This window comes from Anser brachyrhynchus, assembly GCF_964034855.1.
Source record: "Anser brachyrhynchus genome assembly, chromosome: 6".
NCBI classification, from domain to species: domain Eukaryota; kingdom Metazoa; phylum Chordata; class Aves; order Anseriformes; family Anatidae; genus Anser; species Anser brachyrhynchus.
This window is the reverse complement of record NC_137700.1, coordinates 24,121,468-24,147,753: the sequence shown is the minus strand read 5'-3', so window position 1 is coordinate 24,147,753 and position 26,286 is coordinate 24,121,468. Positions and strand designations below refer to the sequence as shown.

At 46.1% G+C, this 26,286-nt stretch overlaps 2 protein-coding genes across 38 annotated transcripts in view; both read right to left on the bottom strand.

Annotated features, from left to right (window-relative positions):
• PDLIM1 (PDZ and LIM domain 1) overlaps positions 1–5,755 on the bottom strand; it is a 40,275-nt gene extending 34,520 nt beyond the window's left edge. The window contains exon 1 of one of the 2 annotated variants that reach the window (XM_080598181.1): positions 5,550–5,755. In XM_080598181.1, coding sequence (XP_080454307.1) covers positions 5,550–5,645 — 96 coding nt within the window. In that variant the 5' untranslated portion in view covers positions 5,646–5,755. The remainder of the gene's footprint in view (positions 1–5,549) is intronic. The other variant, XM_080598180.1, reaches the window with a different exon arrangement.
• A 1,229-nt stretch (positions 5,756–6,984) lies between these two features.
• Positions 6,985–26,286, bottom strand: part of SORBS1 (sorbin and SH3 domain containing 1) — a 120,917-nt gene continuing 101,615 nt past the window's right edge. For 25 of the 36 annotated variants that reach the window (XM_080598151.1, XM_080598123.1, XM_080598150.1 and 22 more), the window contains 9 exons: positions 26,172–26,257; positions 24,358–24,525; positions 22,840–22,886; positions 21,293–21,407; positions 21,070–21,195; positions 20,025–20,219; positions 10,894–11,084; positions 10,010–10,122; positions 6,985–9,185 (listed from right to left, as the gene is read on the bottom strand). In XM_080598151.1, the coding sequence (XP_080454277.1) occupies positions 9,118–9,185; positions 10,010–10,122; positions 10,894–11,084; positions 20,025–20,219; positions 21,070–21,195; positions 21,293–21,407; positions 22,840–22,886; positions 24,358–24,525; positions 26,172–26,257 (1,109 nt within the window). In that variant the 3' untranslated portion in view covers positions 6,985–9,117. Of the gene's footprint in view, positions 9,186–10,009; positions 10,123–10,893; positions 11,085–11,708; positions 11,769–16,342; positions 16,460–17,908; positions 18,638–20,024; positions 20,220–21,069; positions 21,196–21,292; positions 21,408–22,839; positions 22,887–24,357; positions 24,526–26,171; positions 26,261–26,286 lie in introns of all 36 variants that reach the window. The other 11 variants (XM_080598153.1, XM_080598147.1, XM_080598148.1 and 8 more) reach the window with 7 other exon arrangements.

Below are 26,286 nucleotides of genomic sequence, written 5' to 3'. Positions count from 1 at the left end.
TCTGTCTGTCCCAGAACTAGCCAAATACAACTGCACTTTACATTTGCTGCAATTAATTCTATACATGCTCTCTAGTGAGCTTTGTAAGCCCTTTGCAGAGATACACGGCATCTCCTTTGCTTCTGCAGGTGAGGATCCGAGAGGCAGCAGTGGGATTAATATGGGAAAGCTGTTGCCCACAGCAAACGAGAGAGAGGAAGGGTGGGAAGTATGAACAAAATGCTGCATAAAGCAGCTCAGAGTGAGTCAAGACATATGGGCAGGTCTGAAATTCAGTGCCCTTTCTGCCCTTCTCCCTATCCATTCAGACATGCTGCTTGCTTACTCCATCAAACCTCTGCAGTTTCTCACAGACCCCACAGCCTCCGGCACCACCCATCACTCCACACCTAGACACACATCTCAAGAAGCGATGAAGAGATAAGAAAACAAGAAAATTAAGAACAACAGCGAGGGAAGAGATCTGGATTAACAGCACCTATCTGTGCTGGAGAGGAAAATCCAGCTGCGTCCCTGCTGGACAAAACAGACGTGCGGCAACATACTTATAAGGCCACCAGTGACGAGACATCCCTGACATTGTTTAATCCTCCCCACCCGCGCACATTGCTGTTTTACCATGAATAATGTACTCAGCACCGGAGCATTATGCTAAGCAGCCACAGCTTCTCTCAGCAAAAGCATGCAGCTGGGTCAGCAGAGATCAGAGGCTATGAGAAAATGCAGGCAAGCACGTTCCCCACCCCTGCTCTTTAGGGGAGGGGGGCCATGGGCTGGTTCCTTAAAGCAGCTCCAGGAGATTCTCCTTCCAGGCTGCCATCACCCCGTGCACTGCTGCGGTCAGACACTGCCCAGCCCAGGGCTCACCCAGGGGATTCTTAACACAGAAAAGGGAAGGCATCAGACACAACATGGAGAGGGCTGACCTCAGGAAGGCAATGCAAAACGTGGGTCAGACTCACTGCATTGCACAGGAGTAATGCTGGAGGCTGTGTATTCCCACAGCTCATTTTGTAATGTGCTCCACATTGAAAAAAAAAAAAAAAAAAAACCACAGAAGTATAAAGTTTTCTTACAAGGGCTCAAAACATTACAGAAAGCTGCTCATCAGTTGAGCCTTTCCTGATGGTTTATTTCATCCTCTAAATAAAACAACATGTGGTATAATCAGCAACCATCTAAGATACTGTGTCATGGTCCAGAACTGCATCAATTGTTTATGCAGTTTAGGCCTCTCTCAATTTCCGTGTTTACACTGAAAAAAAAAATCCTTCCCTGTTTATACTGAAAATAAAATAAAAATCCATTTGCTACAGTTATTTTGACGTAGCACCCTTAAAACCCAAAGCATTTTACAATCCCTGCCCAGGGGTGCCCCAGGGCCCAAGGGGGCGAGCATCCCTGCCGTGGTGTGGGGCACTCAGCAGTCCCGTGGGGAAGGAGAACAGGTTGGGAACAGACAGATATCCATTTCCATGCTAAATGTAAATGAAAATGGAAACGGCTGGGGGAGCTGGCAGCCATCAGCTCCCAGCAGCTGCAGGGAGGTGAGCAGGGAAGTTTTGGTGCTCGGTTTGGCAGGTAGTGACTTGGCGCCTGGCTGCCCTTGAGAGCGCTGGATGCTGCACAGGAGACAGGGGTGTTCCCAGCACTGTGAGCTGCGCAGGCAGTGCCGTGGGGCTGAGCATGGCATGGCTGCTCCTGCCCAGGTTGCCAGGTGAGTGGTGTGCAGAGGGGTGACCGAAAGCTGCATCTGCAGTACCCGCGCCAAAGCCACCAGGGCCACCTCCGCCCAGGGCAAGCCTGTCAGACATGATGCGGCCTGAGAAGGGCACAGGGGGACAGCTCTCCCCTGGCATGCACAGCAAATTCTCAGGCATGCGCTGGGCAGATCACCCCCATGTACCATGCCAGTCCGCATTTTGCTGTGGTTCTGCTTCACATCCCTTCCCACACCCCTGAAAACCGCACCCAGCCAGCCATGCCTCCTCCTGCCTGGCAGCCTAGAAGCCCCGGGTATCTCGCGAGTCACTGCCTGTCACACACACACACACACACAATACCATGAGGTAAGCCGTCACGCCCCCTCACGCAGGTTTTGGGCTGGCGCCGCTCCTCTTGTGTGTGTGTGACAGTGCCAAACCAAACCCGACGGCTTCGCACCCTGGGCACTTATTTCGGCGTCTGACTTCAGGCCATTGGGCCTGGTTTTAGCACTGAGTCACGTCTCTGGGTGTAAGGAACCAACATCTGATTATCTTCCAATTCTATACATGCTATAAATCCAGAGCTGTTCAAACACCATGAGTAGATGAAATATCAGACCAAACATGGATGAATTCCTGTCACTGTGGTTGAAATCAGCAACAGGCATAATATTGGGCATTCAGGTCTTTAATATATCTGCAGAACTGGGTTGTCTTTAAACTACTCTTTCAATGGGAAAATGCTCAGTTTCATACCAAAATGGGGATACTGAGGTGCTCTGTCTTTGGCCAGCGCCACAGATTACGGCAGACATCACTCCTCAGTGGGGCTGGGGATTCTTGGCCTGACAAAGTGTAAATCAAAACTCCCTTTTACCTGTATTTTGCGTCAGCCATAAAAGATCAACACACCACTAGCACAAAACATAAATTCAGCTCAAAAGCAGGGCTTACGGGACAGTTCCATGTGTATATTTAAGTGCAAACAGAAATCCAGTATTTATCAACATGAAATGCAAACTAACAGGAAAGAGCTCGTATTACCTGAAGGACAGAGGGGGATGGGGTCTGTTATCTGTGCAGCTTTATCAGCTGTCTCCCTATGCAGCTGCTTGCTTCCTCCGCCAGCCCCGCTGGTCTCACAGGAATTTAACTGGGAACTACCCCGTGCACAGGGCAGCCCCACCATCACCACCATCTTGTAACACGTCAGTCCACAGCACAGGCAGGACCTGGGAAAAGCTCTGCCCCGTGGGCTCACTGCCGGTATCACCCAAAGGGTGATAAAGACAATGGTCTTTCCTACTCCCGCAAGGGAATCCTGCAGGTTTTGGTCTCGGGTTCATTACACTGACCAACACAATGCTTGTTCTGAGCAAAGACTGAAATAAAATGTCCACCATAACCCTACAGTTTTTTAAAAGAAACGTAAGCCAGGAACACCTGCGAAGCATCCCTCTGAAAGAAATGGGAGATCCACAAGAAAGTCACACATGGAGCGCTTGGGAAATCCCCACGCTTGGCTCTCACTGGGCAGACTGGTCCAACGTGACCTAGGAACCAGGAGTATTTGCACCAGAAGATGCTCCTGAAGTATTTGAGCCTGAGGCAGTGCCGAACACGCAGTTCAAGTGGAAAGGGAGGTAGGGAAGCAATTAAAGACAAGAGCAGCTCTGGAAATACCAAAATCTTTTATCTGCCACTCTTGTAAAACACAACAGGACATAGGTGCCGTACAGCCACTGCCAGCTGGGAGCTCACGGCCTGGCTGCTCTGTCGGCTCCCAAGCTCATGGTACTGCTGCTCCTCACCCTGCTTGGCCCTGAGGTTGAGGCTCCAGGCTCCAACAATTCACGTTTACATCTCAAACAGTGCTGCCTCCCACCAGCAGGACCCAGATAAGCCCCACTTGTGGCAGTCACAGGTTGCAAAGATAAAAGCCAGCGGTAAGGCGCTGAGGTCCAATGGTGGTGAGGGCCATAAATACCAAGACCAGCTGAACAGCTCACCCTGAGGGTCTTCAGAGGCCAAATCTGAGCGCCTGACAGGCAACACAGGCCGAATGTAGGCACCTTGCTTCAAAGAGAGGTGTGAGACACCCAGCTCAAGCCCGCGGCTGGATGGACGTGTCCCTCTGGGCATGCCTGCGCCACAGCCCCCACCACTTACATGCTGCAGCACAGAGCAAACATAGCACTGCTGGGGAGGGATGGCCGCACCCTCTCTGCTCCGGGGCGATGCTCTCATCACGCTCCCCTCCCTCCTGTTCACCTCGGCTTGCCCCCCCACCTCGCACCTTGGTGGGACCGAGGCCCTCACAACCCTTTTTTATGTGGTGAAAAGGGGAGCTCGCTGAGAGCTTTGTCACTAAGCCAAGGGGAGAAACCCGGCAGCCTTCAGAGTGAACCACAGGAAAGATTAATGGTTTGAAGGCTTGGAGGGTGAATTAACAATGTCAGAGGAGCTGCCAATTGTCAGCGTTTTCGTCACCAAAACCAGAAAGGCTATTTTATTACATTTCAGTCTCCAGGGTCACAACCAATTTCTCACGAGGCAGTTATTTTTGCCGCTTTGCTGATCTACATCCCTTGGTATGCGACCATGAGCGCTGGCAAAGACAGCCATGGAGAAGAGGTAGGAGCAGTGAGGTGGGACTTCAGACATAGTGCTGCCTGAGAGTCTCTCACTGGAAGGAAATGGCAGCAATTACCATAACAATGTACTAAATATCACTTCCCCTACGCTAAAGCTACTTTCATGTCCAAAACAAATGCTTTACAAGAATGTGGCGTTATGACTGCAATTGAAGGAGAACAGAGGGAAAACTAATAACGGCCCCCCTGCTGTGGGTCTTACAGCGCTCGCCAGCTCTGCCATCCCGCAGCCCGGCAGCAGGACCAGCAGCAGGAGACCCCAAGGAAGGAGGCATTTAGAAAAATCACAAGTTTTAACACCCCGTTTCCCTCAGACGGATTCACAGACTGCAGTGGCCTGGTCCCAGTTCTGCACTGCCTTCAAATCCAAAAGGCCGCAGGTAAGGAAGGGCCATGGGAAGTGGGATGTACTTGACATTTCCATGACATTGGAGGGAAACCTGTGGGCAGCCCTGACGGGATGCTGAGCAGCACACCCCATGTGAAGTGATGGGTGGCTTGGGGTGCGTTGTCCCCTCACAAGAAAAGACGGGCACACTCGGCCCCACTTTTCATGGGTGTGTGGCAAGCAGCTTGGGGCAGGGCCCAGCTCTTTGCCAGGAGCACCACAGGACACGAGCACCCGCAGGCGGTGACATTGGGGTGCAGGTGGGAGCGGGGCAGCCACAAGGAGCCCTGAAGTTTTGCTGGCTGGAGCAGATGGGCAAGTTAAGTTACACCTCTAAAACCGTTTGGATGTGAAACTTTAACCGTCGTTTCCTAATTTTTCCTTAAGTGGGGGTAAGAAGGACTTGCAACAGAAGCAGGGAGAGGCACTTACAGAGGTTAATGCGGCTCCTGTAAACAAAGGATCCTCCTGTAGCTATACAAGGCAAGTCAAAGCAGCCGGTCCCGCAGCGGGGCAGCTCACCGGCACGGGCACCGGCTGCCGCGGGTTTCTCCCAAAACGTCCAAAAATATATATATAGAAGAATGCGGGAGAAAAGGAAAAGACCCCCATACACACATGGCTGTGTGACGATCCCCATCTCGGCACCGGCAGCCACCTGTCAGCCCCGGCTCGTCTCCCCCGGACCCGCTGCCGCTCCGTGCCGTGCCGAGCCGAGCCGAGCCGAGCCGTGCCAGCTGCCAGGGGTCCCGGGCAGCCCCTGCCCCCCGCCCCGCCCGCCCCGGCCCCGCCGAGCCCTACCCGAGAGATGGTGAGGGGCTGCTCGAAGTCCCGGCCGCCCACCAGGCGGAAACCCCAGGGCCCGGGGCCCTGCAGCACGATGCGGAGCGTCCCCATGTGCACCTCGCCGCACAGCCCGGCACCACCGGCACGGCACGGCACGGCCCGGATCGGCTCGGCACGGCACGGCTCAGCACGGCCCGCCCCCGGCCCGCCCCGGCCCGCCCCGGGCTCCCGGCCCCGCGGCCCCGGGCAGGAGGAGAAGGGCTGAGCCGTGGCCGGCCCCGGAGGCGGAGCGGCGGCCGCTGCCGGAGCCCCTGGGGCTGCCGCGGTGCGGAGCTGCTGGTGCCGGAGCTAAACCCCGCGGCACGACCCAGCCGCAGGCAAGAGTGCCCCGGTGCGGCACCTCTGGGGCAAACGGGGCTTGTTCCTCCTCGGGGAGCTGCGGTGTTAACTCTGAAACCTAATGGTGGCGGGGGGCATGAGTTTCGTGGTTTCCCAAACGGAGGGACAAGCCTCTAGGAGCTGGTGAGTGCGAGTGGAGCCTAGCAAGAGGATTACATTTTCACTCGTTTAGCTCTGATTAGTCTCTGCTTCAGGCAGAATGTTGCTTTTATTTTTTTCCCGGTACCCTTACAGGTGGCATCACCAACAAAAGGAGGAATTCTTCATACAGGTCAGTAAGTGAGGCTGAGGCACTTGCTAGGATTAATATCCAGGAGAGAGTGATCACGAGCATTCCCCCCCTCACACGTCAGTTATTGCCCTCAGCTTACTGCCGCCCACCACATCACGTGCAACATCACGTACAAATGTACGTACGTGCACCACCTCCAGCAGGGATCCAGCACAGTGTGAGTGATTCAATTCGTCATTCATTTAATGACTCAGTTCATTCAGCAGTGAAGCCACAACCTCCAGCACTTGAATTAAATTAAAAAGATTTCCTATGAGCTGTACGCATAATTAATGGGCTGATCTAGCTGGAGCTACTATGAGTGCAGGGGGTAAGGCTCAGGCACAGAAGAGTAGCCAGCCGAGTGGGCCTGCTGCCCAAGGCTTGCTGCCCCAAGCCCCTGCCTGCAGTGCTGCTGACACCGAGGAGCAGGGTCTGACAGGACTGCTCAGGTACAAAGCCAAAGGTGAGGTTTAGAAGCACCTTTTAGGAAGGATGAAATCACAAGATGCTCTACAAGTGGCACAGAAAAGTATCAAAGCAGCACACCTAGCCAGGACATTGGTGACCAGGCACAGGACCCTGGAGCAAGAGCCTGCCTCAGGTGGCAGATGCATGTTAAGGACGCAGCCTTCCCATCAGCATTTCTAGACCTTATTTTCTTAATCATTAAGAAAAGCAGGATCTGGAGGTGCAGGATGCTAGGGAAGACCCATGGCAAACATCTACTGCTCAGTATGGCCACAGCCACAGGGGGGCATTGGTACAAAAGTGCATTGCTACAGGAACAGCAGGAATAGGCTTTATTTAATAATCTGTACAAGAAACACAGTAGTAATTCAATACTTCCATTTATTAATCATCAAATAGTAATCCACTGCAATAAGAAACAAAAATCAACACAAAAATAAGTTGTGGGGTGTGTGTGTGTGCGCGCGTGTGTGTGCGCAACTTAAAATGGCAAGAGCAAGAACAGAAATAAACCTTTACATGAGTAGGTTATATACAGTCAGTATCATCGTGTTAATTTGCTGGATAGGTTCATTTGGTGTTATCCAATCTTAACAACAGGCCTAAATATTGCTGCAAATAACTGGAGGACAAACCCAAAGCAGAAAAACAAACCCATAAATAAGATGCAGGATTAATGATATCTCCTGTAGAAAAAAAAAAAACAAAACAGTGGTACTTTGTGTCATATTTGAAACCTCTTCATAGTGGATATTTTGTGCTAAAACTCTATGTGAACACACACGGAATTCCATCATTTAAATAAAAGTGGAAAAAATCCCAACCTTTCACAACTGCCTTTCTTTCCTCCCTTCACTCAATGTGTTTAAATTATTTTTCTATACAAGGTAAGTACATTGTCTGTACAAAGTTAAATATACATATTTACAGTCAAACTTCTGAGACACCGAGTCTTCTCTTCCGCTGACCTAGGCGGAAGACAAGCCTACTTGATTTTATACCCAGGAGCATGGCTAATTTATCAAAACATATTGCAAGTCGTGCTAACAGTTAGTTGTAGTTACTCTTAATAAATCTGTATAAAAGCATCAGCATAAAAATAGGCATTTTATATTATTAAATACGGCTTATGACAAAATAGCAATCTAACCCTTTGCTATTTGTATGGTAACTGTAGGAAGCAGAGTCTGAGAGAACTGGTTTTTTGTTTATGCTTTTTCTTAATAACAAAATGTCTATCAAAAGAGTATCCTTAGTGGGTTTACAGGCAAGCACACAGGCAAGCCATGTTTTTTTTCTCAAGGAAATACAAATCTCTATAACTGGTAATAACTGTTGGAAACACAGCTTTCCAAATGGATTAGACTTTTTTTGTCTGACTAAGAGGCGGCCAAAATGCTTGTGTTTATCGGAGATCTAGCATCAACATTGTCAACCACCTCCCTCCCACCCCCAAAGAAAGGCACCCTCAATGACACATTGATCAGATTTATCAACGCCTCTAAGATTTAATGCCAGGAAAAAAGCAAAGTCTTCATCCCAAAGAGCATGCTTCAAATCCTCTAGGGCTACCAACAGGACAGGAGAAGCTGAGAAAGTGACCAGCCATAGGACTCAGAAGCAGGATTTGCTCTCACTGACGTTTTGTTTATTGGTTCTAGTCTTTGTGCAGATAAATTTCAAAACCAGGTTGATTTCTCTTTAGAAAAGATGACTCAGTTTGTTTTGATGCACACAATACACTCGCACACACACACCCTGCACAAAAGAAAAAACCCTGCAGAAGTAGGTAATATGTTACGTATATGAAGGGGTTTGGGCTTTTTGCGCATTTGCAGTATGTTTTGGCTGACCTCTCTGGTTTAAACTACCAGTCCCAAACTCCTTTTCCACACAGAACTCCGCAGTTAAACCATACCAACTATCCTCTGCCTGTGCTGGTTCTTAAGGTGCATGACATGAAGGAAAGGTTTTCTGTGGAAATGGAAGGCAGAGCAGAGTAAGTCTCCAGCAAGGCAGAAAGCCTGCCCTTCCTGAACCTTGCCAGTGAAAGGGAGCAGCTGCAGGCTGCGTACTTTCCAAAAGCACTATCATTTCTCAACACACAAACAAAACCTATACCATTTGCTTCCCTGAAGCCTTCTCAGAGGTAAAGTACTCCATACAAATTAAGATTATCACCAGAACTCTTGCTGGGGAGGGGAGAAGAATACACAAAGGCAGCACTGTAAACTAGAAACTGTCTCTTCTTCAGCAAACAAATCATACCCTGAATCAGTGGAAGCAGGGCTGCACATTCAACTCAATACTGTACCACATAACCACATCCTCCTAACACTTTGTCTCCTGTCTATTACATTCATAAATTGTCTCTTTCATTGCTGATTAAAAACATCATCTGGAAAACAACCCCATCTTTGTCACTGTGGGATCGCTGTTACTTTACAGGTACAGAAGCTTCACGTAGTTGCCTGGGAAGGTGCCGAATTGCCTTGTTCTCCTGGACGTACCTGTAGCAAAATAAAACACACGGAAGCCAGAGTAAGACAGAGCCATGCAAGGAAGACTTAGGGGTTTAACAACATTGAAATGGCCGCCCTTTCTGCTTCCAGGCATTGCTTTCTAAAAATAAATAGGAGTCTGGGCCAAAGAGCCTTTTGGTATAGAAGAGATCAGAACTAGTTCTGCTAATAATCATCTTTGGTCTTTCCTTTTAACAATGGATAAGATGCTGGTGAAAGCTTCTGGGCCTATAGTCTAGGAGCCAAACTCCTACCAGTTCAGATGAGATAATCTTCCTCAACAACCAAGGATGAGCCTAGATTTGCACTGCTGAGATGGATAGCACTGTCCAGAGTTAGACTATTTGAAGATACAGGGCTAGATTTTGCTAAATATACATCTACAAATGAGGCTGGGTTTCCAGGGACTGCAACTCCCATACAAGCGTTCCCTCTGTCCCCTACTTGCCACTTTCTGTAACTTGTCATAGCTCCCTCAGCTTTGGAAAAGATCCAGAAATCCAGATTTCCTTGGTTCCCTCTGCTGCTCTGCTATCTGTGTGAGCAAGGAGGATCGGGAGGAAAAGGGAAATGGAGAAACTGAAAGCAAAAAAAGGAAAATCTAGACAGCTAGCAAGGAAAATAAAGTTCCATCACCCTGCAGCCTAATTTTAATGTTCTTGGCGTAAAAAGATGAGAAATCACTGAAAAAGTTGAGTTGATCTTTTTTCATCCTGTTTTGATCCTTCAGATGAAAGCATCTTCTAGATGCTCTGTGAAATCACTCATCTGCATCTCAAAGAGCCCTGCTGCCTGGCAAGTGTCACACTCACCCACAAACCAGCCATCATCACATTTCTCCATGACATCGACAATATCACCATCCCTCAGTTCCAGCTCATCATCATTCTGAGGAGTGTAGCTGTAGAGGGCTTGGTAGCTAACTCTGAAATCAGAAAAATAGTACATGTTAGCTGTTGGATTTTCCTGACACCCTTTTGTTAAGAAATTTCTGGGCAAATTTGGTGGATGCTTGGGTCCCCTGGCTGTGGGGAGTGAAAATAAAGCTGATGTGAGACTTTCAATTCTGCATGAAGAAGCTGGGGGAAGTAAAGACTCATTTTAGGAGCCAATTGTCAGTGAACTTCAGTCACCAGTGCACAGTGCAGGTTACTGTTCTCAAAACCAATGCTGAAACACACCATCGAGATTAATGGCAGCTTCAGGTTTAAACCCTACAGAGAGCACTGAAGATCTCAGCCTCGGTCTCTCAGATCATTAAACCAACTACTCTTCTCTGGACCTACCCAACAACGCATGAGATGACTGGTGTTGGGACTGCTCAATGTGCTGTAAGAAGCTAAGAAAAGGGGTGAACATAATTATTCATGCCATATGAGCCAGGTGTAGCTAGTGGATGCTAATTCACCTCAAGCTTCAGATACAAAGGCAGTGAGAGAGCCTCTGTAAGCAGCATGAATCAAGAGCCCAAAGGCGACCCAGTCTTGGATCATGAGGTCATTGCTTCAGGTGGTATACAGACACAAAGGTCCCAGTTTTAGAATTCTCACTATGATCATGTGGCTATTTTTGTTCTTCAAAGAAAAGCTGTCACTTTCCCTGTAACCCCTGAGACGCTGAAGCTTTCACACCACCCCATCTTCACTACCAGTGAGAGACAAGGCTCCTGGAAGAGACAGGAGCCAAAAGGACTTACATGTCTCGTGGTGTATGACTTCTGTCAGGGCTGGCTCCTTGCTGCTGTGCTTGAGGTTGCTGAGAAATGATGAGAGATGGTTTATAGTCATTAGAGGTCACCTTGTGGCGAGAGTCAAGAGGCTGAGAAATAGTACTGCAGTAATGAACAGACTTTTCTGCAATGTTTATGATCTCATTGCAAACAGCTTCCTGCGTGGTAGGCAGCATTGACATCCAAGAACACCCAAAGAACAGTCAACAGGGGGGAGGGAGGGGAAAATATAGACAGGAAGAGATGGGACATTCCAGATGCAGCACACAAGTCCAGTTAAAAAAAAAAAAAAAAGAAAAAAGTTGTAGATCCAGGTAAACATCCAGGTAGTGGAGTGCAGAAGGGATCCAGGTGTAAGCATGGAAAAACAGGCAAGATACAGAAGAATTTGGCATTTAGTTTAAAGATTTGTAACAAATACATATACATATATTTTAAAAAGCAGTAGCATAAGAGGTTGCAATTAGTTCTGCAGTGGCATCATTAAAAATGCTATGAAGTCAGTTCAAGACCGTAAGGTGGGCTGCTTCATTCATGCATTTGGCTTCATTTAGCTTATATCCAGGGACTGGCAGCACAATTAGCCCAACTTCTTGTTGACTATGTCAGTTTTTCTAAGTGCTAAATTCCCTGCTTCTGTTGCAAACAAAACAACGTAAATAGATAAAAATGTACCTACTTTGCAGCTAAAAATGGTGCTGGCATTTTATACTCTATTGAGATGTTTCTGCCTGGGTGAAGAGAGGCTAGGACTACACATCTGATTTAAACAGTGGCCTTACCACATAGCTCTTTTCAGACTCTGTGAGATCTGGTCCAGCTCTCAATGAATGGTGGGAAGGCTGTGTGATCACCAAGCAAATGATAAGGAAGACATTTTAGCAGATGTCATACTGGTCAGAATTCAAAATAAATAAATAAATGGTGTGCAGACAACAAAAGAAAATGAACAACTCCTCCCCTCCCCACCCCAACACCACTCTTTTTGGAAAACAAGGTCTTTCATTTAAACAAGACATTAGGGCTACAGTAATGCAGCACACAGGATGCTGCAAAGAGGAAGGTGACAGTGGAACAGAAGATTAGAGCAGGGACTCAGAGAATGAGCTGGAAGATTGTGGACACAGCTACAACCAGAAATGATACACAGCATCATGTTGCATTCCTGTAGGGGTGAAAAACAAGGACAGAAGCACGTGCTTGAGTGCATCAAACTCGCTGAGAGGAATCTGCTGCTGGTTTTAGAAAAATCCTCCGTGACTTTGACACAGGAGAGAACTTGCTTGCTTCTTAAAAAAAAAAAAAGAAAAAAAAAAGACCAGCTCAGGTCCTCAAAAGGCACAATGCAGCGTAGCTCCATCATCAATATCACTCTGGCTTGTACCACACAAGGATGCGAAGTGCTCTGTTAATTCCCCAAACAAGGCAGAGCTCCAGGTTTTTGACTGAAAACTCAGCTCCAAACACCACCACCTATGACTCTGTCTTCCTCTCCAGCCACACCTCTGCACAGGAGCTCACACATCCTAGGGCACAGCAAGGAAAACTAGGCTTTAAGGGGGTGGAGGTTTTATGGGGAAGGGGACTGTCGCTGAGAAAGTCACACAGATATCCAGAGCCTAGTTTTGCACGCTTTTGTATATTCGAACACCTACTGAAAGCAAGGGGAATGCTGTGCGTGTGCTCTAGTAAATGGGATGCCTGAACTAGTGCAGTTCTAACAATCCGTGCAGTACTGATTAGCAAACCGGATCAGATAAGATACAGAACATTGCCTTCCTCTGTGATCATTCAATGTAATACTCAACCCAAACTCCAAATGCCTCAAATGTATGCTTTCCCTCCTCCTCTTTACTTCAACAGCGCCCTTCAGTCATCCTGTGCTCTCAAAGATGTGGCTGCACCACAGTCTTAGGGAAAGGCTTGCTTTCTCATGGCATCCTGGCACTGAGCAGAAGCAGAGGATAAAGATGTTTTGTGACACCTTCAGCGCAAGCATGCTCAAGGAGTTTGGATAAGTGTGTGGTGATGAGCTCATCCCTGCCTACTTCCCCTTCTCAAAGCTCCTCTGAACCACATCTCAGACCTCTAATACTCTTTGGCATGGTTCCAAAGAGAGCTGTCTCTTCTCAAGGACTGTGACCCACTCCGAGCCAACCCAACCCCACAACAACACCCCCTTAATCAGCTGTGCTGCCTGGGGCTGGGATCTGGGATCACTGCCCTAAGACACAATGTCCTATTACCATGCATATTTCTATAGAGAGAAAATAAAATGTAATTTGGATGGGATAATTGCAGTGGAATTTGTCTTCAAAGAATTTACTGTGGAGCCAGAAATAATGACAGAATTTCTGGAAGTCGTTTCTGCCTGTCTATCATCAGCCCTGAAAGGTTAACAGAATAATTAGAAGTTTAAAATTAATGTTGTGCAGAGCTACTGAATATAATGCATCAAATTTGATGAGATCAGACCTCACCCAGGTGGTAAAGTAGCTGGGAAAACCAATTTCCAGTCCGAGGTGAGAGGCAGCTGTAAGAACGATTTTTTTTAATTCAAGAAAGCGCTTCCTTGCTCCTTACTAATACATTAACAGCTGGAATTGCTCCATGAGCTCCCTAAGACCACACGGTCTATTTCTCATTGATTATTTGTGACCTCCCTGGCCAGCTTTTCTCTAAAAAGCATTAATAACTCTGAGTTAAATTAGTTATTTAAGAGCTAAAAAATTAGCACTACTTCTGAATGCTCCATAGTACCGGCTTATACCTGTAATATCCGCAGGCACAGCCTACAAACATCAGTAACTTGGCCACATTCCCTTTCCTGGCACCTTGGAAGCACAAAACACAGAGGTTCCCCCCCAAAACAAACAAACAAAACCTGAGCCAGTCCTGCAGCTGCTGCAGTTAAACTGAGGGCCCTACAAGTGACAAAGCATTCGCGAACCATCAGGACAACCCAAGTGCTACCCTCTCAGTCACACTAAGTGCTTTGTTAAGACTAAGCAGATGTGTAAGTGCCTCTGTCTCCAGACTACACAAATATGCCATACAGCCAGTTCTGAAGCACAGCTGGCTACTGTTTCCACCTCATATGGAGTCTGAGAATGGATCTAAGGAGCACCACAGGTTTGTGGGAATACCAGAAGGATGTTCCATGTTAAGAGCTTAGAAAAGTCCCGAGGCCGGTGTTTACTGTTAGGAAGAAAGATCCTGGGGCTACTCAACAGTACTTTCACCACGCTCCTAGCGGAATCCCGTGTCATCAGTGTGTCTGCCTGTTGCAGCTCTTGTGTATGTGTTGTCTTCCAATCCTTTTCTGGTGGGAGTTAAAAGGACCACATGACCAAAGAGAAAGCTAAGCAGAACAGACTGACAAGACAGACAGACGGAGGCAGACAAATTGGCATCCTTCAGAGACGGGCACACAGCAGCAGCGATGCTCCTGCAAGTGGACAGAGAACCATGAGCAGGGAGGACTGCTCAGGAAAACTGCTGTGCATGTCAAACCCCAGCTCTGGTGGGAGTGAGGGGAAAGCTGGCCCAAGAGCTCTCACAAAGGACGCTGAAAAGGCTGCAGTGTACAGCAGCCTGACCTAAAGGCTGTCAGAGTTAATGCAAGTACTTCTTGGCCCCAAGAGCAGGAGCTAAAGGCTGTGTCTACAGCAGAAAAATGAATCTCCTGTGGGTATGAGGTACCAGTGCCTGCTGCAGGACGTGCAGCTGTGCCTTGGATAACCAGCCTTGTGGTGCTGGACCAGTGCAGCAGCAGCAAACCACTGGGTGGGGGTAAAAGCTTACCTTGGAGGCAGTGCTAAGTAATGAACACAGCATAGCTGGCCTGTGCTGATGTCTGAGCAGGCCTGTTCTGCCCACTCCTCTCCTTTTTGCCAGCATGAAGTGAGTGAAATTACTCACCTCCCTGTATGCCTCTGCACAAGCAGAAAGGAGCCGGCTGTCCCCAGACCAAGACTCCTCACACTGCCAGGGCAAAGCCAGGACCCTCATCCAGCTGCTCATGAGGGCACAAGCCTGCCTTCCCAATGTCTGCAATGGCTCGCTCCCATGTCTACTAAATGCTCTTCACATTTGATTAAAATCAATGAAAAGACAACAGATTTTTGAGAAGGCTCCCAGGGGATTAGCAGCAGTTCTGCTGAAGGTATCAGCCTCTGTATGGGCCATGCAGGTGACGGGAAAGTCATTTGCACATATAAATCCCACTCCTGCTCCCTAAATAGCTGTAGGCTCAGAGCTGGAAAGGAGGCCAAGATTACTGACTGTCAAACAATTTTAACTTGATACTGACAATGGGCCGATTGTCAAGGCACATAACATAAATTTTGGCTTGACTTCAACTCCAAGAAAAAAAAAAGGCCACAGAGTCCTGTTACATCCAGGTGTAACACCCAAAATAGAAGTGTATGCTAGCCAGCATGGGAAATGAGGTGAGTAAAGGACACGGGAACTTCAGGGTTAAAACTGGATCTCTCTCTCAGAAAGCAGTCACGAAAATGAGTATCATTGGCAACTCTTTCCCACACTCATTCTGTGTGAGCAACTGCTTGATTCACTGATCAAGCCACGAGTGCTGCCCCCAAACCCACTGCTCCAACCTCAGTCCATTTTTTGCTGATTCTGAGCATTTTGTTTCAAACATCGCCATCGTGTGGGAGCTGCATGGAAGGACTGACGAGTCACCAGGAGCGGAGCGCATTGCTCATTGCTGGAGCCGGGAAGAGCCACCACACAGTGCTGAGGCCGAGCTGGTTACGGTGCACAGACGCTGCTGTGCCCCTCTTTAAAGATGACTATAGCTCTCAGCAGCTGAGCTGAGAACCTCTGAACTACAGGTATCCTACCTGAGAGGGCTGGGACAGGTCCCCAGCCCAGCTGATACCAACCTGAGCATGCCTTATCCCAGCTCTGAGGCACTCAAACTCTGAATCCTGATCTCATGTGGTTAAACAAAAGCTGAACCAAAGTACCTTACATTATATTGTTCCTGCTAACAAAGCTCCGATACTGCCTTGCAATGAAATCAAGCAGTAGGAATGCAAGGTCAGAACCTATTAGCAGCTGAAGAACTGAAAGGTCCTGAGTTAATCTTTTGAAGGAACAGAAAATTAGATCGTCAGCTGGTGCAAACTGGCAGAAAACCATTGACTTGCAAAGCTATGTGGGTTTGCACCAGCTGAAGATTTTGCCCATACCTGTCCTTCTGCACAGCCTGGAAATTGTTTTAAATTATTATATTTTATTTTATTTCTATTTTTTAAATGAAAATGCTTACTTAAATGGCAGGATAAATATCTGTCGAATCAGTGAATGGATAAACAAGCATATGACAAAACAATGTCGTGGCATGGAAACAACTCTAAGTAATGGAAGAGTAATCAGCAAAGATGATTACCTGTGGCTTATTGACTCTGCGTGTAAGTCTGGGAGGTGGCTGTGTTGTGACAGTAGAGGAAGAGAGGGCAGAAGAAGAGAGAGGAGCAGATGAAGAGAATGCTTTTGAGTCTGCAGTCTTTTGAAGAAAAGAAAAGTTGGTCAGCTTGGCACACGCACTCTTATCACAATCACTCCTAGTGATAAGAGCATTTGCTATGCAGTAAAATTTGATGCACACACAGCAAACTGAACTCCATGCAAGGGCAGGTGCAGTTACCTAGTTGGTTTGTCTGAACTCACCACCTCATTCTGTTTTAAACATGCAAGTTATGCCTGTAGAAAATGCTGCTAAAAATACATCCAGATGGTAAACAGCATAGTTTTTACACAGCTTTCAATATGCTTCTGGTTATGATTCAAGCAGAAATCAAGCAATTCGTCCTAAGATTTCCCAGTGTGAAATGTGTCATCTTGGAAACCACAGTCCTTCATTATTTAACATTGGCTAGATAGGGCATGCCAAGGAGGCTATCACATTGCATTCAAGAAGCTACTTATAACACTATGATTTTGAGCTCTCCAAACTCCCACTCCTGTACAAGGTAGCATGGGGATGCTGTAACGTATTTTGGCTGGCTGTAGCCCACAATGGACACCAAGCCAACTTAGGGCTGCAAAGTAAAGCAGATCTATACCAAGACTGTGGGCAGAAGATGTAGAAACCACTAGAGGGTTCCCCTGTGTTCCTTCTTGTAACACACCTAAATACTCTTGGGGGAAAATAACACTTGGTCTAATTCGCATTTGGGGCTGGACCACATCACAGCATTTTGGATACGCAAAGTTAATAAATCCCACTCAAAGCACAGATAAGAAACAAGCCTCCCTGACTTAGTCTTGCACATCCAAAACTAAAGCTCACTAATCCACAGACTCCAGGATCAACCATCCTGTACTTCCACAGCAAGGAATAGTTTTTGTGATTCCACAAGCCAGGCTGACATTTATAAGAAGTGCTTGCATTTAGGGGGAAGAAATAAATCCCATTACCAAAGATGGTCCATTGCACACTGGAAAATCTTTGAATATCAAATAATTGCCTGCATTCTATGTGGTGAATTACAGGGTCATGAGGCCTGTGTGACACTTTCATCCAACCCAGGTTGGATGGGGCTTTGAGCAACCTGATTTAGTGGGAGGTGTCCCTGCCATGGCAGGGGGGCTGGAACTAGATGATGTTTAAGGTCCCTTCCAACCCAAACCATTCTGTGATTCTGTGATATGACACATCTGATAATAGCCACTGCCTGGGACAGTCACCTTGTTAGACACGACCAATTGAGTCAGTCCTGTGCTATTATCTATTCTAGAATAATTCTCACTACACTACTCCTGAGGCCTGTTCTAAAAGTTTTTGACCTGCTGTCCAGTGAATGCCACTGGTAAATCCTGGATGAAGGTCTTACAGTTACCAAAAGGACACGTGGCAGCCACTGGCTCTATGTGGCCAGCAGAGCAGCACAAACCCCAACACACCAGTAAAATCAGGGATTCAGAGCAGCGCACACACATGCAGGAAAAGTACCTTCTTTTCCCCGCTTTGAAACTTTCCCAGATCACCTTTCCTCATGCCTCTTTTCTCTGCTTTACCTCCCTGCACAATAGCCATTAGCTCCTGACACAACTGGTTGTCCTCAGAGCAACTCAGAGGTCTCTTTTCTGGGCTCACACGCATGTCTAGCTGGGACGGTTTCAGGCAGCGCTCAACAGAGATCTTGGGACCAGCATAGGAACCCTGCTCGGGGTTACTGCTGCCCTCTCTGGTCTTCTGGAGCCAGGCTTGGCTGCCAGGGGTGCCACGCTGCTCTGCGAGGACGCTTTCAGGGCTCCCACCTTCCCAGCGAGGGGAGTTAGAGTAGCTCACGCTGGGAGACGGGGAGCCAACAAACTTTTCTTCGCTCTGCGGAGTGGCCTGATAGGAACTGCGAGCGGAGGACTGAGGCCTGGATGAATAAGAGGGCAATGGGGATTTAATGGACCTGGGAGTCGAGGAGCCCGAGAGATGAGAGTGGTGGAGGCTGACCGAGGGGGAAGGGCTGGCTGCAGCAGAAGGCGCAAGAGAGTCAGTGTGAGGGAGGGAGGCTTCAGGCGGAGGAGGCAATGGAGGAGTTATGGCAGGAGTGGTGCTAGGAGACACTCCCACGGTCAGAGCAATCCACTCGGATGTGACCGCCTGCACCTCTGGAGATAAGGCGCGGCGTGCGAAAGGCAAAGGCGGAGGAGTTGGTGTATGGAGCAGCTCAGAGCTGGGAGACTTGAAGGAGACAAAAGCAGAAGAGAAAAAGAAAGAAATGAACAAAAATAAGAAAGGAAAATTCGAAACAACTGAGCAAAAGTAAAAGGAAAGTGAGCGAGCATGGAGAGGAGCAGATCTGTGACTAAGCATGTGCATAAGTTTTCCACAGACAGGTGCACCCTGTCAGAGAATGTGCTGTCCACAGCTACCCCAACCACGGAGTCCAGTCCTCATCTGTGCTGCAAATACACTTCCCCAGTCTTTGCCAGTATTCCAGACACAAAATGCCTTGTGGAAGACCTTATACTTCTTACCTTCTGCCAAGCTCAAACAGAAAAATGCATCTGGGACCACTTTCACAGGGAACCCCAAAGAAGCAAAAAGCCTCTCCTCTTTACACAGTAGTCAAGAATAAAACCACTCCTTTTAGGGACGATCCAGACAGACTCCAGGCTTGAGTCACGGCTGTCTTTCCCATCTGTCCTGTACTGTACATCCCCTCCTCCTGATCCCAATTCTCCACTTTCATTCCTTGCAGTCTCAACCTCAGAATGACCTTACTTCAGTCCCCGGAGTGAGAGAAGGGATGCACCAGAACCTCACAGCCACATCCTCGACATGTATGCTGACCTTCAAAAGCATGAGTATTTGCAGAATGAGAGCAAAACAAAGGGATTTAGAGACTCAGTGCCTCCCCGACACATTTTCCATGGTAAACATTCTGGGATTCCCACATTCCCCATGCAGTTATCTGCTCCCCTTTTGATTTCTAGTTTGAACTGTAGTATGGTTTATAGCGAATCCATGAGAGATCCCAGAGAGGTCCACTCTCTAAACCTGAGCTCATTTAGCAACAGTTGCAAATACTACAGGACACCCTCGTGACCCTGTCTCCTAAAACCTTGGTCCTGACCTGGAACATTTTGGAGTAAAGGTATGGCATGATTCAAGCTGACTGGGATCAACAGTAACGGCTCCTATGGAACGTAACAGTCCATGATAATGTCCTTTTAATAATCATAATAAAAAATCCACTCATCACAGTGGAGGTCTGCAAACATCCACTCAGGAGGGGTTGGATCACCAAGTCATTCCATCTTTGGCACTGAAACTTATTCGGATGGCTATTAACCACAGCCCTTTCACCCTGGCTTGAATTCAACCTACAGATCAGAGAAGAAAAGCTGAGCCTCCAAATCCCCAAATTACCCACTCATTAACCTTTCTGGTAAATGAAACATCACCTTTTCCTGCAGTTTCAGCATACTGCAGGGAACACAAGGGCTTTAATGCACAGATTACTAGTGTTAGCTAGATCTTTATCCACCTATTGTTTCCTGCACAACAACGGCAATATCCCTCTGTTCCACAAGGTGCAGTAACTACCTGCAGCCAGTCCAAATACCTGTGGTGAAGCTGTCATGCTGCGGTTAGGAGAGAGGGACATAGGTGGGTCTGGATAATCAATGGCATTTTTGACCACTGGCCGTTTGAGTACTTCCACGTAAGTGACAGGGAAGATGCCTTGACGATTGGTGCCAGAGATTCTTCCTTCATACCAATTCTCATCCACTCGTCGAATCAATGTGATCCTTTCACCCTATTGAAAGAATGGCAATGTAGTTCTGACTTCAACATATTAACATATGATCATTCCAAAGCAGATTACGTTTTTAAACTTGCTGCAGCTGGTTTAAAATAATTTATGGCTCTGAGCCTCTCTAATTCCTGAATTATGCGGTTCTTACACTAACCTCTGGGTGGGAATGATACTTTTCAGTTCACAGAAGAAGGAGGTGCAGATCTTCTGGTGTTCTTTCATGCTGCCTGCAGACTCAGTTACACTTACCTCATGTTTTCAAAGACCGTATGTATTAAAGCCAGGTAAAAAAACGGAATGACTGTGAGACCTTTAGGGGTATGAGGTGTACAGGGAGTATGAGCTGGTCTGCAGTTTAAACTAGGTGTCTCTATGCTCTCTCATATTTTGCTTACAAATGAAGTGACTTCCAGACCCTTAATATAAACTACAAGTACCACCTTCACATATAATGAAAAGAAGGCTGGTAAGATCTAATTTGATCATCAAAAAAACTAGAGTTGGTTGAGAGATTAAATAGCATTTCTCTGTAAATATGCCTGACTGCTCTGAACCGCCGTTACACAACCTGTTCCTATTCTCTGACTGCAGTCAAATCTAGGCAGCCACTTCAGCACCACAGAACCTTGCCTGCCTGTGCTGAATAACTTAGCTTGTAGCGTGAAGGACAGGGAAAACAGCTTTCTTCTTGTCAAATCACCATTTTTATATGACAGTATGCATCTCCACTGTGGAGGATCAGACCACTGAAGACTTAATCTTATTGTAGCTTTCATTTGGAAATTTCAAGTTACTAGCATTAAAAAAACTTTTGTCTGGGTTCAATTCAACAGCACAACAGAAGTCCCACCTTTCTGAAGGACATTTCCACTTGGGTATCCCCATTGAAGTTGAACTTAGCAATAGCATCTCCATATTCCAATACTTGCAATGGTGATGGCTTTTTGGGCTGAGCTTTCTCAGCTGGTGGAAGGAGCTAGAATGAACAAACAAAATCAAGTGAGTCACATGCAGAAAGTTCATGAAGTGGTCACTGGAGAAAGGGAGTGAGAAAAGAGAACATTTCCAGGTACCTCTATGTATGATCGTGGGAAGATGCCAACTCTGCCATGGTGTTCACCTTCATACCAGTTCTGGTCAATCTGCTTGTAAATGTAAACAATATCTCCTTTTTGCAGAGGAAGTTCCCTGTTAACAACACAAGCACTCAGAATATCACTGGAGATCAGATGTGTTATCTGTCCAGCAACTCGTAGGTACCAAGATCTGCATCAGCCCTATTGATATATCACGCTCCAACCAAAGTGAAAGCTACATGTTGAGAATTATTATCCTGCTCACACCACGATGTGCAGGGACTCTCTTGTTCTTTGGGATCGTGTCAAAAAAGCAGACCTATGATGGCCCTACTGACCACTCACCCTCCCAGCAGGATTGGGGTCAAACTCAAGCAACAAATGCCACTGGCTGGTTTCTGTGTTGGATATGGAAGGACTGAAAGTTGTGCTCAATTCCTGTTTTAAAAATGGGCATTACACAAGAGCCTTTGAAAAGGACACATGATTTTAATGGAAACTAGTTTGCTGATTAGATGACCTCTCTCACACACAAACGTTGATCCTGTAAATATTATGCTTATGGTCAGCCAGTGGTTGTACAACCACTGACCTCACCTGGCCTAAAAACTGGGATTTCAACCCAGAGTCTTCAGTGCTAAAATTACCAATGTCTGCACCTTGAGGAACAACCACCGTGGGAAGCTTGTTCTAGGCTTATAAACCTACTACATGGGTCCTCACAAGAAAACCCAGCCTTTCCTACCATGATTTTCATAAGCTCTGCTTTATTTTTGTCTGGTACTCTGGTATGTTCTCCTCTAGGGATACAACAGTTAATCCTGACATTTGCTTCAGTTTTATTACAGGTCCTGGGAAGATGCCGTGTAAATCATTACAAATCATCACCTATAGAACATAAAACAAAACAATCCCAGGGCATTAGCACCTGAGAAGAAAAACAGCTGCTCCTTCACTGAAATCTGCTTTTCTTTCTTCCCTCCTTAGCAATGTTAAAACGAGAGACTCTCCAGGTTCATGAAAAGGCAAATGCTTTTCATAGTTTTTTTTCCACAGCAGCATTCCCTTCCCTCCATAAACCCCCTGCTCCACCCCCCCCCCCCCCAAAGAAAAAAAAAGAGTAAGGTTCTTGTTCTTGTTTGATTCATCACAAGGACCACAAAAGGGTTTGAAGGTACAATGCCACTAGAAACATCTGCTGGTATATCCACAGATATCAGGGGAGCAGTGACCAGTCTGTACCCTTATAGGTCCTGAATCAGGAAAATCCTGAGTCAAAGGCCCAGCTACATGATTAGAACTAGGCACCTGTTTAAATTATCTTGCTGATACTGAGAAAGAAGACATTTTCCTGAAGGACCATTACAGGCTATGACCTGCAAGATTCATATTACTTTCACCTGCCATACTGTGAACGCTTTGTTTTGACTGAGTTGCTGGAAAGACACACTCAAATCCAATGGCATGAAACTTCATAAATGCTGCATCCTAGGGGAAAAGGCAGAGGAAGAACACCAAAGGCAATAGTAACAAGCTATACTCACTTCAGTGTCTGCGCTTTAAAGTCAAACTTGGCTCTAGCAGGTCTCATCTAGAGATCAAAAAAGAAATTAGCACATTAAGATAATAATTAGGTTTTCCATCCTCTTCTGAGGAAAAAAAAAACCCAAACTCTTCTATAGCTACCATTAGTCTAGGGAAGGATGTTGAATGCAGGTATTCTGCTACAAGCTGGTGTGCAACTGGTATGACAGTCCCAATATGCTGGATGGGTCTCCATTACCAGGGCAAAAAGTGGTATAACACTTCTGGTATAACTGTAATTAATGCTCTAAAGAAAATTGATTTAACAGCAGTAAACATTTAAATGTGACAAACCCTGGTTAACAAGAGCTGCTCCAGTAACTACAGTTACTGGGACTCTGAAAAAAATTCCCCTCAGTGTCTGAATCAGAAAGCAAAATTAACCAGCTGGGGGAAAAAAAAAAAAGTAGGATTTTATTTGATGTGGCTCTTTACTGATTATTACCTGGCCTTGATGAATTCTGCAATGTGATCCATGTATGGATTGGTAGCGAAGAGACGAAGGTGAGGAGGAAGTACAAATAAATCAGGCCTGTGCATAAAAAAAATCTTCAGTGGCTAAAAAGCCAAAGAGGACGTGTTGACAGCAGGCCTAGGCTTCAAAACATGATTTATCTGGCTGTTTTTCTAATAGCTACTAAATATTTAGACAATTTAAAAGTCATTTTGGTAATGAAGCATAAAATAAGAAGTAGATGCATTTATATGGCACTTCTGCATCTGAAGCTATGTAAACAAGAGGCAGACAAATGTACTCCATCCACATGGTGATCACTTCACCCACTGCCACTGTGCTGCACCTCTGGGGAAACACAGGAGCTGTAAAGAGCCACAGCAGCAATCCATAAGGCAGGAGATAGCATGTGGCCAGCACACCTGGCCTAGCATCCAGGGAGAGTCTAGGGAGAACTGCCTCAGGCTCATGGAAAAAAAAAAAAAAAATCTCCTCCTTTGTCTCTTTCAGAAAGACTGACCAGGTTGTACTCAGTGAAACATGCTGAGACTTTTTCCAGTTGTTTCCCAAGGACATTAAGCAGCTTTAGATAGGAGAAGAAACAATCTATTTTTTAAAAAAACAACAACAACTATGAAACAGTTGCATGGCCAGAATCAACAAGACATGAAGTTTCTAAGCATAAGGCACAGACAAGAAGGCAATGTAGCAATATGATGCAAAGGATGTAGAATGCCTTTGATTTACTACAAGTAGCTGATATTTAAAGGCATGCATCACAGGTGTGCACCAGCAATTCTCAGCAGGCATGCTTTAACATATGCAGCTTGGTATAGAGATATCTATTAATTTACCAGGCACAAGAGTCAAAGCAGTTCTAAATGAAGCCAGAATGGGAAAGGGGAAGGGGGATAAAAAAAACAAACGACATTCTCCGAAGAGCTAATGTTGGCCTACAGCACAACATTGTGAGAGGCAAATATTGCTTTGGGTCAAGCAGCAGACTGAGGTAACTAAAACAGACCTCTGACCCAGATTTCCTCTTTGCTGTATCGTCTACATTTAGGAGGTCCCCAAATCGCTCATTAGTGATAAACTGATGGTGCGTTGGAATAACCCCTGTGTGCCTTCTAGCTGCAATATCAGCTTCTTCTTGCTCACGTTTAAGCCGTCTCTGGTCCTCTAAAAGTTTCTGCCATAAAATTGCATAAAATGGGCAGTAAATCATCTAGTTAAGGCCATTTGAAAGCTGCCACAAATGTGACTTGAATAAAATTCCTGAGGTCCCAGCAAAAAGCTGGAACTTTACAGTTCAACATAAAACACTGATTTTACTAACTACACAATACCCTTTGATTTAGCAAGCACAAAAATACATTCCCATTATCACATAACAGAAATCCAGCTCATACAGTGGATCTGATCCAACACTAATGGAAGTCAATGAGTTTTTCTAAGTTTTGGCCACGTCTTGGGAACTTCTAAGATAATGGGAAGCTCGCTGATAATGCAGGGGGCTGATGCAACACCCCCTCCAACCAATAAGGAGCTTCTCTCGACTTCCAAGAGACCTGAATCAGATCCACAGGTAAGTTGAGGCACCAAACCCCTCTGAGCTTTGAAAGGAGCTTGGGAGAGTGCCTAACCCATCTTCAGGTATCAGATTCTCCCATACTTCCTTTTGGGTTCATGTAACACACTTCACAAAATAAACAAACCCCACAAAAATATTTTGGACTTCTTTAGCCTCTGGCACATTAATGGAAATGAGAATTCTCGGGAACCATGCAGAAGGGTTCTTGCATGTTTTGGCGCTGACTGTAGGCTGAAGAGTTAGGCTCTTTGGTAACTCATTTGGCAGTTGAACTCGATGACCTTTGTAGGTCCCTTCCAACTGAATGATTTTATAATTTGAAGCCAGCACGTCTTAGTGAACTCAGAGTTGTGCTCTTACATGAGCTTTCTTGCTGGATTTTGGCAGTGGGGGGATTACTGTTTCATGGGAGAAGACAGCAAAAAGTGTATTTTTCACATTGGAATTAAGAACAGATTTCACACATATTTCAAAACCCACACAAATGTTATTTGAACTCAGAAAGGTAACATGATTCTTCAGTAAAATTGTCACTTGGTTTTATTTTTATTTATTAAACAAGCTTCCTAGAATGCAATCACTTTATAATTTCTTTAACCCCAACTTGAATACAGTCAGTGCTGAATATCCTTTGTTGCTTTCTTAGTATTTCAGCTTGTCCATACATCACCAAGCCATTTCAAAAAGGACTGATACATTCTGTTGACAATTTGAGATATCAAAGAATTCTAATTTGCATTGGGGAAAAGCTTCACACTTCCTGGTGGCTTGATATGCCTTACATTTGTTACTCAAAACCTGAGGACTCTTGCATGAAAATAAACCCTTTCTGACCAGCTTGATTAATACTGACTCAGGTGGCTTTCGTGGAGAACAATAAAAATATAATTCACTTGTAGAAATACCATTTCAGCTTTATCTGCAAGTACTGAGGTGTTATACCACAACTCACATATCTCTCCAGCCTTTTTACATTTTTAAAGCCCCCATATATCGTTTTGTGCAATTGCTAAGAACTATCAGGTTCCTTTTAAATAAAAGCTAAACTGGACTACACATTATACAGTAAATTAGTGGCAAAAGTAGTATTAAAAATAAAACATACTGGTTCTACCTTTCTGCTCTAACTTCCAATATACATATCAATACACATATAAGTTGTCCTTCTAAAAGAGTTACTGCTGTATTTCTTGCATGTGGAGCTGCCACAACTGTTACTAGGCCATAAAAGAAGGCATTATTACCTCTTTATCATCATAGCGCCTGCGGAGAATTTCTTCGGGAGTTTCCATGTAATCAAGTGGTGCAAAATGCCTTGGTGATTCTGAATCTACTTCGAAACAACATAAGGAAGTTAAA